The 16,646-nt window shown below is 57.9% G+C and overlaps 3 protein-coding genes across 3 annotated transcripts, besides 1 other annotated feature; all 3 read right to left on the bottom strand.

Annotated features, from left to right (window-relative positions):
- Positions 1-4,101: 4,101 nt before the first annotated feature.
- Positions 4,102-4,650: a repeat region.
- A 2,369-nt stretch (positions 4,651-7,019) lies between these two features.
- On the bottom strand, positions 7,020-9,569 carry PUF2 (pumilio protein 2, putative; the record flags this gene model as incomplete). The annotated part of the gene is made up of 1 exon (XM_010699670.1): positions 7,020-9,569. The coding sequence occupies one exon, from the start codon at positions 9,567-9,569 to the stop codon at positions 7,020-7,022; it is 2,550 nt and encodes an 849-aa protein (XP_010697972.1).
- A 1,581-nt stretch (positions 9,570-11,150) lies between these two features.
- LPMP_181370 (hypothetical protein) lies at positions 11,151-14,261 on the bottom strand (the record flags this gene model as incomplete). The annotated part of the gene is made up of 1 exon (XM_010699669.1): positions 11,151-14,261. The coding sequence occupies one exon, from the start codon at positions 14,259-14,261 to the stop codon at positions 11,151-11,153; it is 3,111 nt and encodes a 1,036-aa protein (XP_010697971.1).
- Positions 14,262-15,781: 1,520 nt separating this feature from the next.
- LPMP_181360 (60S ribosomal protein L34, putative) lies at positions 15,782-16,291 on the bottom strand (the record flags this gene model as incomplete). Its single annotated transcript, XM_010699668.1, has 1 exon — positions 15,782-16,291. One exon carries the CDS (start codon positions 16,289-16,291, stop codon positions 15,782-15,784), a length of 510 nt encoding a protein of 169 aa, XP_010697970.1.
- Positions 16,292-16,646: the final 355 nt, after the last annotated feature.

Genomic DNA, 16,646 nt, shown 5'->3' with positions numbered 1-16,646 from the left:
TCCGCCCATCAGCGGAAGAGGGAGAGTAAGAGTGAGCCGAGTAGACGCCGCCACCTTTCCTTTTGGTTTGGCCTCACATGTCGCCTGAGGCGACACTATTCACGCCCACGCACCGACACACATGCATACCATACACACAGGCAGAGAGGATTATGTATAGGGACAGCAAAATCCACGAGTGAGGGGAAAGAGAGCGTGGGAAAAGTGTGGATGGCGCTGTGCAGCAAGAGACACAGACAGCGGTAAAACAAAAGAGAGAGAGAGAGACACGAACAGCGACACATGCACACACACACACAGAGAGAGAGAGAGAGAAAGAGGCACAAAGAAGGCGAAAACAGGGGAGGGGGTGATGAATAGGCAACGAGAAAACTTCGTAAGTGTATGTACGCTTGTGTGAAAGAGATGATGCTGGAGGAACACATGAAGATGAGAGGCATTCGTATGAACAGTGAAGGAAAAGGAAAAGGACGAGACACACGCACACACACACAGAAGTCAAAAAGGGAGCGGAAAACAACAACAACAAAATGGGGAGACGCGGGGATGCCAAATCAAGCCGCACACACCAACGGAGAGAGAGAAAAGGGGGAGAAGGAGGAGAGGAAATGGAGCTGAGAAGCAACGCAGGGGAAGGGCCAGAGAGAAACGAGAGAAAAAAAAAAGGAGGGGGGCAGAACAGAAGCAAACGAGAGCAAAATGAGACCAAAGAAGGATGGCGCCCGCCTGCCGGCAACACCCACGCGCACACAACAAACACACGTGAAGAGAAGAGAAGAGAGAGGGGGAGGGGAAAAGGGGGCATCAAACAATACGGGCAGAAGGAAAAAAGCGCTTGCAGAGGTGTAACTCGGATGAAGACAGAAAAGAAAAGCGAAAGAAACACACAGCGGTTGGGGTGCTCAACGGAGAGGAGGAGGCGGGACACTCGCTGTCGTACACGCAGAGGGAGAGAGAAAGAGGGAGGGAGAGCGAACGGTTAGGTGGGGCGGACGACATTCGGAATGAGGAGAAAGAGATGAAAAGGGAGGCCAAAACGACAGGAGACAAAGAAGGGCACACATGTGTGCCCTTCTTTGTCTTGTGTGCGCCTCTGTCTTATGATTTTCACAAAACAGACAAAGAAACTGTGTGCATGGGAGTGTTTGGCAAGAAAGGGGAAGGATTGAGAAGGATTGGCTAGACTAAGCTGAGCTGCAGAGGCGTGGGCGTTCGATGAATGCGCGTGAGCGTCAGTGAGGATGGCGATGTATACGTTGACGGCAAAGATGAAAAAAAAAAAACCCTCGGTGCACGGAGGTGTGCTGGGGCGAGAGAGGAGAGGAAAGCGTAGAAAGAGCCAAAACAACGCAAGAGAATCAAATGAAGAGGAAGAGAGGAAGGGGGGAGTAAAGAAGGGGAGGTGGGGAAAGACGTCGAGTCCGGCCACCTCCCTCCCTCCCTTCCCATCGCGAGGAGGTGATAGACAGGAGACATACACACAGAGAAGAAGAGCCAAGTAAGAAGAAGAAAAGATACATAGACACACGGCAGAAATGCGGGAAGGAGGGCAAAAGTGTCGCAGGAAACCGCGACAAAGACACAGCAAATGGGGGAAAAAAGGGCGCACAAGGCGAAACGGGTGGAGGGGGGAGGCACCTACTGCGGAGCAGCAAAACAAGTCCGGGCCATCGCCGTTGAGAGGGCAACTTCACCACCACACAGAAGCGGTAAATCAGAAACAGAAGGAATGCGGTCCGACATGTCCTATAAGAGAGGAGAGGAGTGTACGAGAGACGCGGAGCGAGTCCAAAGGTGGAATAAAAGGAAAGTGTGAGGGAAAGAAAATAACTGGACCTCGGCACTCCGCTACACACCTCCGCCTCAGAATCCCTGCCGCACACGTACGCCTCCTCGCCCCAGGTAAAGCTACTGTCCTCTGGCACAGAGCTCTGTTTTCCTTTGGTTTCGTTCAAAGACAAATCTCACAGACCTCCTCCGACCTGCCAACCTCGTCGTCTTCCATATATCCTCGTCATCGTTGAAGGGGGGGAATAAGATGAGGGGACACACACAGGTGCTACAACGCGCAAGAGTCAACAGCCTTGGAGTGACATACAACACCCACAAAGTACAAAGCTCTTATATACGTGCGCTCGCTCCTCTGCTCGTGTGTATGCGGGCTCTGACACCTCGGCGTCCCCCTACATGTACACTCTCTCCCCACCGCCGCCCGGATTCCACTCGTTCCTTCACACACCCGCAAGACACGCACAGACACATCTGTAACCCACTCACGCACAAAATCGTGCGCTCATACTAAGAGGCGAACAGAGAGGGATTGAGGGGGTTACACAGAGTCAAGCGCAACTGCAGCACGCCGCTGGGGGACCCCCTCCAAATAGCTTCAGCTTTAGAGATACGCAGGAGAGGAAAAGAGAGTAAAGGGACGCGATGACGGTTTCTTTCGCTTCGCCTCCTTTTTCTTCCCCTTTTAGAGCGCTTGCGGGTTCCTCCGCTCCTGGAGAGCTTTTCACTCGCTTCATTCTCAGGACAGACCCCTCCTCCTTCCCCCCCCCTCACGGTAGCTCGACTTCTCTCTCGCTCTTGTCATGCGTCTCGTCGTCCTACGGCAGCATCAGAGACAAAGGGCCCGGGGAAAGGGAGGGGTGATGTCTTGAAAGCCCGCGAGAAAAGAGAGCAAAGAAAAAAGAAAAGGAAAATCCTGGCCAGAAACACAGGGAGAGGATTGGGTGGGAAGGAGGGCAGGTGAACGCTCAAACGCGGACGCGAACGACCCACAGGGCAGACGGACTTCGACGGGTATCAGCGAGAAATCTCTGCACAAGACCGCGTCACACGAAACATGTTGCCCCCACTGAACTGAAGATAGCACGCACACAGGACAGGCAGACCTAAGCTCAGACATATACGCACATACCTCTACGCATACATAATAGCGAGGTGAAGAGGAAAAATAATCCAAAAGAAATGCTGTAAACAAATGATGATCAAAATAAGAGAGGTGAAAGGCAAAGAAACGCACACACACACACACACACATATGCACGCAGCAGCAGGAGCAGCAGCAGCAGCAGCAGCAGCAAAGCGGCCCATGGTCGATATACAGATACAAGTACACGAAAGAGCATCACATGCTCATCACTTCTCAATCATATCATGCCACGAGTCAACCGACACTTATTTGGCGTCACTGGTCGAAAGAGCTAATGAAAACACAGGGAGAGAAAAAAAAGGGGGGTTACGCGTCAGCTTGCTGACGAGCTCTTGAACTTTTCGACGTTGTATTGCTGTTCACAGTCTGCAATTCCTCCTCTGATGCACCTTTACAGTGAGGGCGCAGCATGCACCGCGTCAGATACGCCGCGCTTAGATTTTGCTGGGCTCGGTGCCTGGAGCTGCTTGCTGGTTCGATGCGTTTATACAGGCCGTAATCCTACACAAAGAAGGAGAGAGAGAGAGCGAGCGAACATTGGCGTTCGCTTGATGCACACTCGACAACGCGAAGACGAGCGACGGGGTCGCGCAAGTACAGAGAAGATGGGGAACAACACCGAGCAGAGCGGGTTTCTGGCGCAGAGAAAGCGGCTGCTGAGCAGGACGACGACGACGCAAACACGCCAAAAAAAAGGGAGACGAACAAGCAAAGAGAGAGAGAAAGGGGGGTGAAGCAAAGAAAGAGTACAAAGCATAAAGAGAGAGACACACACACACTCCTTGCACGAGCACAGAGCTCACACACCCATGAGCAGACATACATCGGTACGAGCAAGGGAAAAAAGGGGGAGGTGGGGAGGGGGGTAGAAACAAGAGAACATTGCGCGTCAGGATGGCGTGTCTGCGTGTGTCACGTTGCACGCAGACACGCACCCACACACACGCCAAGAGGCCAGTGCTGGAATGGTGGGCCCCGCGACGTCACTACAGAAATAACAAAATCAAGAGGATCAGCGTCAAGGACAAGACAGAGCTCGAGGAGAAACAGAAAAGAAAGAAGGACTAAGAGGGAGGACAATAACAGCACATAACAGAAATCCCAGCAGCCAGCAAAGCGGCAGCAGCGACTATCCCATCCCATCACAAGGCTCAGCGATGGTTCCGCGCTCTCACGTGTCTATCCCACCCACAAACACGTCAGCAGCTGCACGCATTACCACCACAGCCCACCCATGCCTGTGCTACACAGCGGCTATATGCTGGCCGTTAAGGATGGGCCGCCTGCCGCCCAATCGACTCGCGCGCCTTGCAGGCTCTTCCCATCCTTCCTCGTCCCGTCCCCGGATGCCTGCTGCGCGATCGGCGTCAGATGGACGCGGCTGCACTGCACGCCCCGACCCACGCGGGCCGCAGCCAGGGTCCTTCTCGAGGGCAGAACCCCAGCGTCTATCTTGCGGGTAATAGGGGACGCCGGCTTGGTGTCTGGGGGCGGAGCCCGCCCACGCAGCCGGCCCCCGCGCCGAGGTCCACAGCAGCCGGAGACAAACGGAAGCGGGTGCGCGTGCGGCGCCACAGCGAGGGAGAACGGGTCCGCAGTAGCAGCCACAAGCGTTTTCTGCCGTCCCACGGCCAACCCAACTGTCTCCGCAGCGGGCCAGGCCCCAGCCCCCACACCCGGCGCGGCAGCCGCACACAAAAGGGGACCCCGCAGCCCTGGCGCCAGTCCGCGCCGCGCCATCCGCCGGCATCCCGCTGGGTAACGATATGTCCAAGCACATACAACGGAAGCGTGTGGGCGTAGGGCCTCGAAGTGGGACAGGAAGAAGAAGAAAGGGAAAGAGAGAAAGAGCGATGCGGAGACAAAAATGGCGGCGGGAGAAAAGGGGGTGTGATAAGAGAATGAAGGGGGGGTGAAGAGGGCGGGGGGCAGAGAGGAGCGGAGGGGTGGAAATCAGGTAGGATATGGGTATCCAAAAAAGATGAACGACAGAGGAGCTGACCATCTTTACGTGAGCATCTCGGCGCCTCCACTGTCGTTCGCTCCCTCAACAGACTCGCACACGCACTGCACGCACCCCCCCCTTTTATACACATAGGCTGGTCATGGACACTCCCCCTCCCACCCCCTTCTGTTCCTTCTCGCCCCGCCTTGCCTTTGCTGACCAGAGAGAGACATGAAACAGCGGAACACCTTAGCGCACTCTGTGAGTGCGCTAAGGTGAAAGAACGAGGAAGTACAACAGGAAAGGCAGCAGAGCAGGAGGGGAGGAAGAGGGGGAGGAAGGGAGGGGGGCAAAGCAAAGGCGTGTGAGGCACAGCAAGAAGGCAATCGAGAACTGAGAAGCTAAGAAAAGAGGGAAAGAGGAAAAAACGAACACCCATAGAGAGAGAGTGGAAAGACAGCGGCGTAAAGTGACGGACAACTAAAACGTTGAAAAGGGAGGCAAGCGCGAGCAAGGTAAAGCAAGGAGGAAGGAGAAGGGAGTTAATAGAAGGGGGGAAGCGGCCCGGGCGGAAGGATGGAAGAGAGATGGAGTGATAAGGGTTGAAGAAGGGGAAAGAACGGAGGAGCTGGCACGGTCGTGCTTCCCCACTCTCCTGTGAAATTCGCTCTTGAATGTATGAACAGCATTATCTCGCACAACTGCCGCTTCGCCTTTTTCTTTGTTGCCTTCTTCTCTTCACGCTCGCTCCTGTTACTCCTCTTCTCTCGCTTCATCACTCCCTCTGAGATCATGAGCCGTGCTGTGCCAGCTCGGGAAAGTGCAGTTCCTGGGCATTTTCATCGTGTGTAAGCTTCCCTCTCTTTCTCTGTGACCTCACTTGTTTTGCGGTTTAATGTGTACTGAGCTGCTTCTTAGCTCACCTGTTTATTTGTGTTGTCGTCGCTAACTCTACAGGTCAGAGGAGCCGGTGGGAATGGAGGAGGCAGTGAAACCTCTCGCCTGTTCGACTGCTTTATCCGACTTCTTCTTCACTGGTATAAATTGCCCTCTTCCCTTTCGGTCCCATCTTGTCTGCTCGCTCTCTGACCATCCAGGTGCGCACGCAGGAGTACGTCTGTACGTGCGTGTCTGCGTTCCCCCTCCACAACCTCTGGTGAAAGAGCACGACGCGTGAGCTGGCATGTCGCCCTCCCGCGCTCCCCCCTGCACCCTCATCATAATACTCAAAGTGCGCGCTGGTGCAGTGGCGCAAAAAGCCTTGTCGGTGGTGTCGAGAGAGGGTGCGACTGAGAAAGAGCGTTGAGGAGGGAGCAGGGGGGGGGGGTAAGAGGCGCACACACACACGCAGGCGCCTCACATCTCTCTCCCTCGCCTATTCAACCAGCTCACGACTGATACTGCTCGATGTTTTGCTGCCTTCCTTTCCCTTTCCATGTTTTCCAGCAAGCCTCACTACTACTTGTTTCTCCTCCGCAGGCGGGCAGTGAACTCGCGGAGACCAACTAGAGCGAGATAAGCCTCCTCTGTAGCATCTGTCCGCCTCTATAGTCGTCCAATCCAACCCTCCGCCTCCACAGCCCGCACGCGCACTGCGTGCCTGAGTATGCTGACTTGTCCTCTACATGTTCCACGACTCTGTGATCGACCCTTTCAGACGTGTGTTTGCTTCAATGCAGAAGAGAGCGCGTGCGACTAAAATGACAGTGGCGGCCTTCGTGTCCGCTAAGCCCGTCTCAACGCTTTCCTTTTTCTCCCTCTCTGTCACTTTATGCTACAGTGAAGACGCCCAGCTTCCCCCCCCCCTCCCTCTCCTCCCTCCCTCCCTCCCTCCCCCTCCCCGACCTCCACACTCGGTGAGAGTGCGTTGCATGACAGCCCCAGCGTAGATGGTGTGGGCCGGTATAACAAGAGGAAGTGGCGTGGTCAAGAAGGGGAAAAGCTAGTCATCCGAGTCCAGCTCCATAATGCGTTCGCTTGTGTGTTCCGCTGTGCATGCGTGCGTGTGCTGATCCTCAACGTAGTTGGCATCTCGCACGGAGTGTTGTCCCCCCCCCCCACTGCCAAGGCGCTGGGCAAAGAACAGAAGAGCGAGCAGAGACGCAGAACCAGGCAAGAAAGAAACCGCAAGCAACCATCCTAGTAGCCCGTCTCCTGCTGCTGGGTGCGCCGGTTGCCGTAGCCAGCTCGCTGCTGGTTGCTAGTAACGTTGTTGGTGAGAAAGGCACCCGCCTTATCCCCGCTTACAGCGTTAGTGTAGCTGGCGTTGTTTGAGACAGCGCTGGCGTTTCCCTTCCCTGAGCGGCCTCCCTTTCTAGTGGCAACAGTCGCGTCGGCGAGGTCACTCTTCCCCTGGAAAACCGGTTGCGGCTGCGGCGGCGTCGGGGAATGGAAAAAGCCACTGTTCTGAGGCGACTGCTGCTGATGTGCCTGACCTGCGCCGTTGTAGCCGCCATTCACGTACACCTGCGGAGACTGAGTATCACCACGGCGAGCCGGGTGCTGTTGCGGGGGCATTGTCGTGAGCTGCTGCATCGGGGTACCATATTGCAGAGCATAGCTGGCTGGCTGCTGCTGCAGTATCGGTGTCGGGAAGGCCGCCGCGCCAGGGAATGCGCCAAAGTCGCTAGGCGTTAGCTGCGGCATGTACGCCTGCTGCGGCTGATACAGTTGCGGGGCCGCGGATGCGGTGGGGTACACGAACGCCTGTGGCGTCACCTGGGGCTGTTGCTGCTGCAGCTGAGGGATGCCGTAGGGGTTGCCATACTGGTACTGCTGCGGCAGGGGCATGTACCCGCTCAGGAGCGGCTGCTGGAGCTGCAAATGAGGCTGTAAGAGTAACATGCTGCTCGGGCTGCTGCCGTCATTGCCTCTTAGGGCATTGCTTTTGCCGTCACTGTGCTGGTTGTTGCTGTGGCTGTTACCGCCACGCCCGCTACGGCCTGCACGATTGCCGCGGCCATTGCCGTTTCGGCTGGCGTGTGTAGACCCGCCGCCATTGTGGCGGTTGTCGGTGCCGTCGGTGTTGTTGGTACTGCCTCGGTGACCGCCGCTGCGGTGGCCGTTGTTGTTTGCATTGCCGCCGTAGTCGGGGCCACTAACATCGATTCCTTGGCCGAGGAGGAAGGCGTTTGTGAGAATGTTATTCGACACCATCTTGCGCAGCAGGTGGCGACCGTAGACGGACTGATTGATTGTGCCGATGTGGGGCTGCACGAGCTCGCTAATGAGCTCGCGCTGCGTGGCCGAGACGGCCTCGAAGAAGCGCTGCACGACGTAGTTCGCGTAGGTGTCCTGCATCATGTTCACGAGGTAGTTGCCGCCCTGGAAGTCGCTCAGCGGCTTCTTCAGCTCGTTGATGATGGCGTCACGCTCCTCCTCGGTCGCCGTCGTCACAATGCGCTCGGCGACGTTGCTGGCAAACTTGCTGCAGGACAGCGCATACAGCTGCGGCGTCAGCTGCACGACGAAGCGGTGCCGCAGATCCTCTGGCGCGTTGAGCATGGCGTGCTGCACGACGTAGTTACCGTATTGATGCACCGTGAACTCGTTCACACGACTCAGCACCGCCTCCATAAGCGGGCGAATGTTCACACCCTCGACGTCGTGACACTTCTCGAAAGTGCGCTGCAGCACGCGGCAGCCGTAGGCATGGCAAGCCAGCTCGCCTAGAGATGGAATAAAGGCGTCTACCACGAACTGCGCGCCCGCGGGGCACACCTCGACGACCTTCTGCACGACGTGGTTCGCGTTTTGATCAAAAACAAAGTCGACAACTCTCCCGTCCAGCTCACGGATGATGGCGTCGCGGTCGGCGGCGCGCATGTTCTCCACCGCCTTCTGCATAACACGACAACCGTATGTCTGTACAGAGTACTCCAGCAGGTGGCCACGCACCTTTTCCGTGAGACGGTCCAGCAACCTCGCCTCCCTGATCTCCTGAAGTGCGCTGAGATCGTTCTCTACTTTGGGCACAACGTCGAACATTTTCTGCAACACGTAGTTGCCGAACACGTCGGTCGCCAGCTCCCCAAACGCCTCAATGACCTCATTGAAGATGGGAACAATGTTCTCTGGCTTCTCTAGGAGTCGCTGCACGAGGCGGCTTCCGTCCTGGTCCCTGCAGAAAGTACAGATGTGGGCTTTGATCTGCGCGTAATCCCAGTCAGGTCGGAAGGTATCAACGTACAGCTTCACAAGCGCCTGGGACGAGAGCGTCTCTGATGCCTCCGGGACGGCCGCAGTGGCATCACAGTCGCTGTCTCCATTCCCAACGCGGTCGCCGACAGCACCGTTCGTGGAGGAAACAGACGGCCTCTCGCCGCTCGGCACCGCGAGGGCTCCGGGTGCGCGGGCCTCACGCACGAGGTGGTGACGGCGGCGCGTCAGCGGCAGCAGCATGCGAGGGTCTCGCGGGTTCTTTGAGTAGTACAGTTGGTGGTATTCCTCCGTGTAGCGGTACTCCTCGTCTGGGTTTACTTCCTCGAAACCTCCGACGCAGAGAGAACCACCTGTGCCCATGATAGTCAGCACCATCGGTGCCGTCTCGGCACGGCGCACCGCGCGGGGGTCTGCCACCAATAGGTCATCGGCGCTTGAGGTGAACATATCCTCGCATTCTGTGGAGCCCCAGTCGATGTCCTCCACGCGAAGATGGGCGTCGGGCGCGGCGGTCCAGTTAGCGGTCATGGCTTCACTTATTCCTTCGCTTTTTGCTTTCTCAAGGGTTGGTGGCCTCACTGCGGAGTGCAGGTGAGATGAGGGTGGGGTGGGGGGGGGGGGCTGACAGGGGGGCGTGACAGGGGGGCTGACAGGGGGGCGAGGAAGTGCAGGAGAAAAGGCGTGTGCGAGTTGTATGTGGTGCCTTGGGACTCTCCTCCAAACGCCTGTAGCCTTCTCGCTTGCCTCTCTCTCTCTCTCTGAGGTTATGGGCGCACGTGTGTGTCTTTATAGAGCTGAGCGCGTGTGAAAGCTTCCCCTGGGTGGTGTTATGCGGCGCCGCCGTCTCCGCTGGCAACCCTCTCGACGAGCAAATGAGAAGAAATCAAAACAAGGGAAGGCCTTTAAGGAAACTAAAAGTAAGCCGGAGAGGCGAAATAAGAACGTGCAGTGTGATGAGAGCGCCTTCCCTCCTCGTTGCGCTTTGCTTACAGGCTCAGCAGTGGGAGCGATGACGGCGACAGCGACAGTAAAATGTTTGCTGCTGCACAACGACAGACAAGTTCACGTGTGAAGAGAGGGAGGTTACGGGATAAGCTGCAAGAGCAACTTGAAGGGGAAATTATAACGTTGATGATGTGTGATGGCACTAGTCGCCATCAGAAGACGTGTATGCACGGGTGCGTATTGCATGAACAGGCACAAGTTGAGCACGCAAAGAGAAGGAGAAGGAGAAGGAGGAGGGTGAGGAAGCTGGGCAACATAGCAGCACAAGAGCCGTTGCATGGGCGTGGAGGGGAGGAGAAGACATGCACCCTGCACATGCAGAGCAATGCGCACACTCCCTTTCGCTTGCCCCTCCTCGTTAGGTTTGCTTACGCCGCCTCAGCATCAATCAGTCAACATACCGAAGATCGTGCTCGGCCTTCAGCGGCCCTGAACTCGCCTCGCTTCCCTCTCGTCCATACACACGTGTGTAGACACAAGGTTTTGCCGCCATGACACGTTCATCGAAGCGAAAGTACCCTGCATGGACGCAGAGTTGAGGAATGAGAGTAAGAACACGCATGGTGAAGCCGAAAAATGAATCACGTATAACAAGCTGCAGCTCTTCTCGCACGCAGACACGCCGCCGTTCCGCAAGCGAAAAGACGCAGCGGCGAAACACAAACGCGAAAGAACGGGAGGCAGTGCGCGGCAACAGCGCCGAAAGGAGGAAACGTATTTTGAAAAAGAAGAATGGCAAACTTAACGCCATCCCAAGAGCACCGCCACCGCGAAAATGAACACCCAACAGCGACTAGAGGCGCGCACGCCAACTCGTGGGGCAGAGATACAAGAGAAAGAGAAGGAGATGGAAGAGGCCGATGAGGGGAAAGCGAGCGAGGCGAGACGCATCGGTCTATCAGAGAGTGATGCGGAAACAAGAAAAGGACGGACGCAAAAATGAATTCTGCCGCCATGACGATCGCGTGACTGCGGCGCCCGTTCCTTCGTAGAGGAGCGCACGTACGAGGAAAGGCGGGAGAGGCAGAGAAACAGAGCACGGGAGTCCCTTTCTCCAACGCACTGACACGCCGGCAGCGCGGCGGCGTACCTCAGGAAAATGAGTTAGGAAGAAGCGTTGCTTCGGGCAAACACGCTTGACACTGGTGCAGCGGTGCGCTCCTGCTCGCCCTTGCGCATCCCCCTCGGGCTGAGAAAACCTTTGGGCACTGACTGCAGAGTGGCAGGGCAACGTGCACGGCCCCTGTGCGTCCTGGCCACCGGTGCGCTGAGGTTGCGGCGGTGTGGCAACTGATGGCGCTCCCGGTCAGAGCGGTCGCCTCGTGGAGAAAACGCCACCGGCGGTGGTGAGACTGCTTGAAGCGCCGTCGCGCTTGAATAGACATTGTAGTAGTTAGAAGTCAGTCGCTCGAAGACGCTGCACTGCGCCGGCGGCACCGGACCGGCGCAGACCTGCGCCGCCGCTCCACACGCCTGATAGGTAGGGTTCGCAGCCCAACCGCGTGCATACATAGCGGCAACGGGATCCCCAACCCTCCCACGTGGCTGCTGCTGGGCTGGGAATCGCGCGCTGCGTGGAGTACGGATGGCTGAGGGGCAAGACGCGTGCGCACTCGACTGAGCCGTCTCTACTTCCACCACCTCCACCCCACCGCTGCTCATCATGCTGTAGTATCGCTCAAACCGCACCGCTGGCGCCTTTTCTGCCGCAAGCTGCACCATTTTCCCAGCAGAAGCGGTACGAGGGGGCGTCTTTGGTGAAACGTTGGCCGGCGCAGCAGCAGCAGCAGCAAGCAGCTGAGGAGGGTACTGTGGGCCTTGGTGCTGTACCATGATCGTCTCCCCGCTGGGTCCGCAGAGGTCATACTTGGCGGGTACGCAGCCACTGCGAAACCGCTGATTTTCCGCCAAGCGCGGGCTTCTCACAGCTGGCACCACCATTAGAGGGGCAGCCAGCGCCGCTGCAGCCATTTTGGTCTCGATTGACTTCTTCCAAGTGGAGACTCCGGTCGGCGTCTTGCTCCGCGTCGCCTCCGACTCGCACTTCTTCTGCTTGACAGCCTTCGCCGACAGCAGCGCTGCAGCAGCCGATAGTGCTGACGTCGCATCCTCACCTCGACCAAAATGCATGGCAGAAGAACACAAGGGACCAAAAGGAGTCGGCTTTGCTGCCTGCGCCGCCGCCATGTCCCCGCTGGCCACCGTCGACGACGCGGTGCGAGCGAAGTAGTAGTGAAGCTTGTCAGGTATCTCTAGCGCAGAGGTGCCGACACCCCGCGGCGCTGCAGACGGCAGTGCTGTCAAGGTAGCTGCACCGGCCGCCACGGCGACGCTGTGAGCAGCCCCCTGCCGCTGACGCTGGTTCGGATGCGTTATATACGTTCCCGTCGTCTCATCCCAAGCAACACCGCGCTTCACAGGGGAAGCGCCGCTGAGCTTCGACGAGGGAGACGGCGGTGACAACTTGGACACACCACTGTCTGAGCGCCGCTTCCTGCGAGGTGATCGGTTGCCACTGCCCCCCGATTTGGGCTTTTTGCCCTCGAAGGACACACGCGGCGTGCGCGGCGGCGGCCGAGTCTTGCCCGCCCCGCCACTGTTGTTGCCCGCGGCTGCCGCATCGCCGAGCTCACTGCCGTGCGCTGTCTTGGCCTGGCTGCCCAGCGCCTTGGTGGGCGATGAAGGAAAGCGAAGGCTAGGAGCAGGGGTGGTGCAAGCCACTTCCTTCGGAGCCGGGCGACGGCTCGTCCTGGGAGACCCTAGCACTCCTGTCGCAGGCTTCGTCGCTGTCACTACTGAGGCCACCGGTAGTGGTGGAACCGGTGCCGCTGCGACCAATGCCGCCCAGTCCGTGCCGCACACACTCGTAGTACCACCGCCAGCCAGCCACGGCGGCGGCGGCGTGCAGGACGACGAGGGGCTTCTGTGATTACACAACGGCTCCGTGTAGGCAAGCCCCACGTCCTCGTGGTGGTGGCGAAAGGTCGAGGAGGTGCAACCGCGCCGGTAAGCGCTCAGCACAGTCCTCGCCTTGGAGTCCGTGAAGCCAACACAGTGTTTCTGCTGCGGATGTGGTGCTGATGCGGCGAGCGTAGCCGTGGGGTTCGCGTGGTACGCTGTGAGCTTGGCAGCCACTGTCTTCCGCGGCTCCTCGTCGTCGCCAGCGCCCTCGTGGCGGGTAGGGGGCAGCGGAGGAGGTGTGACCGGCGCAGAGCCTCGAGTACCAGCGGTTCCTGTAATGCCTGACTTCGGTGTAGCCGGTGAAAAGGGCTCGGTATGTGGCGGTGGTGCGACTGACGGAGAGACATCTCGGGGCTGCGCGTTGGCAGCGACAGTGGTGGTGGTCAGTGCAGGACTCACCGAGGGCCGATACTCGCTGTGCGCAACACGAGCGCTGGGAGAACTTCTGGAGATGCTGTCATGCTGCTTCAGAACGGTACCGAGTGCCAAGGCGGGCACAATGGGAGCAGCGGAGGCCACCACGGCACTGCTTCGGGAACCGCGATAACGCAGCGTCACGGTGGCCGGCATGTCTGCCCCCACCTCTTCCTCTTTCACTGGGGTCTCGGTCGGTCTGAGCTCATTGTCACCATCGCTGCTCTCGCTCGACATGGAGGAGACGGTGACGAGGGTGCACACCGACTCGCCGCGTCGCGCCGCGCTCGTACGGCGCAAACAACTCCTGGTGCTTGTCACTAGCGAGGGTGCGGTGCTGCCACTGGCGGGAACAGCAGTGCGGCCTGTGCCCCTGGGCTTGCGCGCGTCGTCTTGGAGAGCCGTGTTGTCGTTCGGCGCTGACGCAGCAAAAGGCCTCTTCGCGTCAGAGGCGGCGGCCGTGTTTAACTTCGCTCCTGCGCTTGTGGCAGTCAGCGTGTTGATCGGCAGAGACTTGAGGGCCTTTGAAGCGGCCACAAGAGGCACCGCTGTAGAGGCGGTGGCGGCAGCGCCGCTGGAAAGCGAGGCCTTGGCGCTGGTGTCGCCGTGAGAGTTGAGAGAGGCGCCGCCGTTGGCCAGGACGTACTCCAGGCCGGCGGCGGCGTCATTCATTTCGAAGAAAATTCGCAGCGCCTCACACCGCACCCTCGGAGTGGCGTGCGCGAGGACGAGACGCTCCTGCTGAGTTAGCTGACGGTCTGTGTAGCGGTCCAGCAGGGTCTGCATCGACGCCGGCAGCGTGGCGCTGCTGCAGTCAGTAGATTCCCTATGCGTCATCATGAGGGTAGCGGCGAGATGAACAGCGTGCCGCGGTAGGCGCCAGTCAGTCGTGAAGATTTCGACGCAGACAGCGAGGGAATAGAGAGAGTCGAAGTAGCCAAGTGAGAGAGGGCACTGACCGAGTGAAAAGAGAAAGGCAGCAGCGTAAGGGATGTGCGGTCAATGCTGCGTGCGGCGGGTGGTGGTGGGCACGTGGGCAAGGAGTGGTGGGTGGCCGTTGAGAGCGAAAGATAAGAAAAACAGTAACGGTTCTAGTAACGGGTAGAAGAGAAAGAAACAGTGAGAGAGAGAGAGCACACAAGATGCGAAGCGATACAAGCAAATCGAGGTATCCGACGTTAAAGTACAGTGTGAACAGGCCTTGTTGAGCGTACGTGCATGTCTTTGCTTGCCAGGGTGCGTCTTGTCCTCAAGTGTGACTCACCCGTGAGAGGCACCCAGACAGAGAAGGAGGGAGAAGAAGAAAAAGAAGGTAAAGCGGTGTAGAGCAAATACAGCCAACGAGAACGAAAGGGGAAAGAGAGAAGAGAGAAGAGAGAAGAGGGGAGGAGGGAGGAGGGGGTAAGATCTAAAAAGAGGTTCGAGTGTGTACAAGAGAGAGGGGGAATCAGGCGGAGAAGTGATTCCCTGAAAAACGAAGTAGGACAGTACGGAGAGAGGAGGAGGTGCGAGGGGGAGAGAGGAGGGAAACAACGATTGGCATGCCTACAAAGCACGCAGAGTCGCCAACAAATTGCAGCCACACGTTTTATAGAGGCCCACAGACACTGGCCGCGTGCTGATCTACGCAGGGTGCGCGTGTAAGCGAAGTTGGGGTTAATTGGGGAGGGCGTATGCGTGTACTCGGGGACGGAGTCCAAGGAGGCGGCAGAATAAGATTTGTGAAAGCAAAGAAACAGTGAAGGTGCCAAGGCGAAGAGAAGAGGAGAGAAGGAGAGTGGGTAGACTACAGCTGAAGTAAGCAGACACCTCATGGTTGCAACCACCTCTGAGAGCTGGTACTAGAAGGGCAGAGGCGGATGGGCAATAATGACATGCATCACCCTCTTATTTGGTAAAGGCCAAGCTGTGCGCCTAGCGTCGATATCGTGAAGCTCTCGCGAGTGGCATCTGATAAGAGGAAAAGACACCACCTGTTCCTCCTGCCCCAGATTCACCACCTTTCACCAAACCATCAGGGACGCAAGCAAAGACGCACGTGGGCCTCTATTCTCCGAGCGTTGTTGTTTTGAAGTGTGAAATCACGAAAAAGGACCAAAACGAGATGAGAAAAAATAAAAGGGGAAACAAAACAGGCACGCGTGCACGAGAGAGAGAGATGGAGAGGGAAAGCAGCGAAGACGGGGGAGGGAAACAGAGAGGCAGAGAGAGAGAGATGAGGAGTCGGGGATGAAGCCGGCACAAGCTAACTTGCCTACGTCGCTCCTGCCACGCCCCTCACGCTCTGACTCGCTCTCTCCCTCCCTCGACAGCCCAGGGTGTCTGCCCGGGTGTGTGGGTGTGTATGTTTGTCCTCTCGCTCATTTCTTCACCAGCTTAGAGCCAACCGGCTGGCGCGTCGGGGCGGCTTTCTTCGCCGCCGGCGCCTTCTTCTTGGCAACCCTCTTGGTGGAGATCTTCTTCGCTATGGCCTCCTTCTTCGACTGCTTGCTCTTCTTCTTGTTGAGGGCGCGCCTATGCGAGAGCTTCATCTTCTTGTGCTCCTTCAGCGCCTGCTTGACGATGCGCTGCTCCTCAACGAGGAAGGCGCGCACGATGCGGTCGCGGACCTGGGCATGGCTCAGCACACCACCGTACGCGCGGGACACGCTCTTCTCGTGGCGGGAGGCAAGGCGGGCGTCGATGTGGCGCAGCGCCTTGGTGCCACCGAGGCGCTTGTGGCCGAGCACCCACGGGGTGTGGATACCCTGCGAGTGCTTTGCACGCTTCTGCATCACAAGCTTGTTGCCCGGGGTGCGGACCATCTTCATGCGGTTGCCGCGAGTGGCATAGTGCATGCGACGGCGGTACTGAACGCGAGGACAGGACATCTTCTGCGTCTGAGGTGGGGATGTGCTAAGAAGAAAGGCCGGTAAGAGGATCCAGTGATCACTTTTCCCGCAGAGTTTCTGCTCCGTGGCGTACGTGCGTACCAAGTAAAGGAGAGAGAGTGTGTGCACGCAAGGGAGAAGTTCGGGTGAGAAAGACAACTAGCGTGACGACATTGGGGATGCGGTGATAACCAACATACGAGCACACGTAACGTCTCTACTCAGCTCGCGGGCAGAGAAAGGTCAAGAGATCGAAAGACCGAGAGACACAAAACACGTCCTCCCCGGCGTCGCGCACAGTAGGAGAGACTCGATGCTGCAGCAGGGGGAGAAAGACTCCATCACCCTCACTCCC

The sequence above is a fragment of the Leishmania panamensis genome (assembly GCF_000755165.1).
Source record: "Leishmania panamensis strain MHOM/PA/94/PSC-1 chromosome 18 sequence".
NCBI classification, from domain to species: Eukaryota; Euglenozoa; class Kinetoplastea; order Trypanosomatida; family Trypanosomatidae; genus Leishmania; species Leishmania panamensis.
The sequence above is the reverse complement of the archived record's forward strand: the minus strand, read 5'-3'. Positions and strand labels throughout refer to the sequence as shown.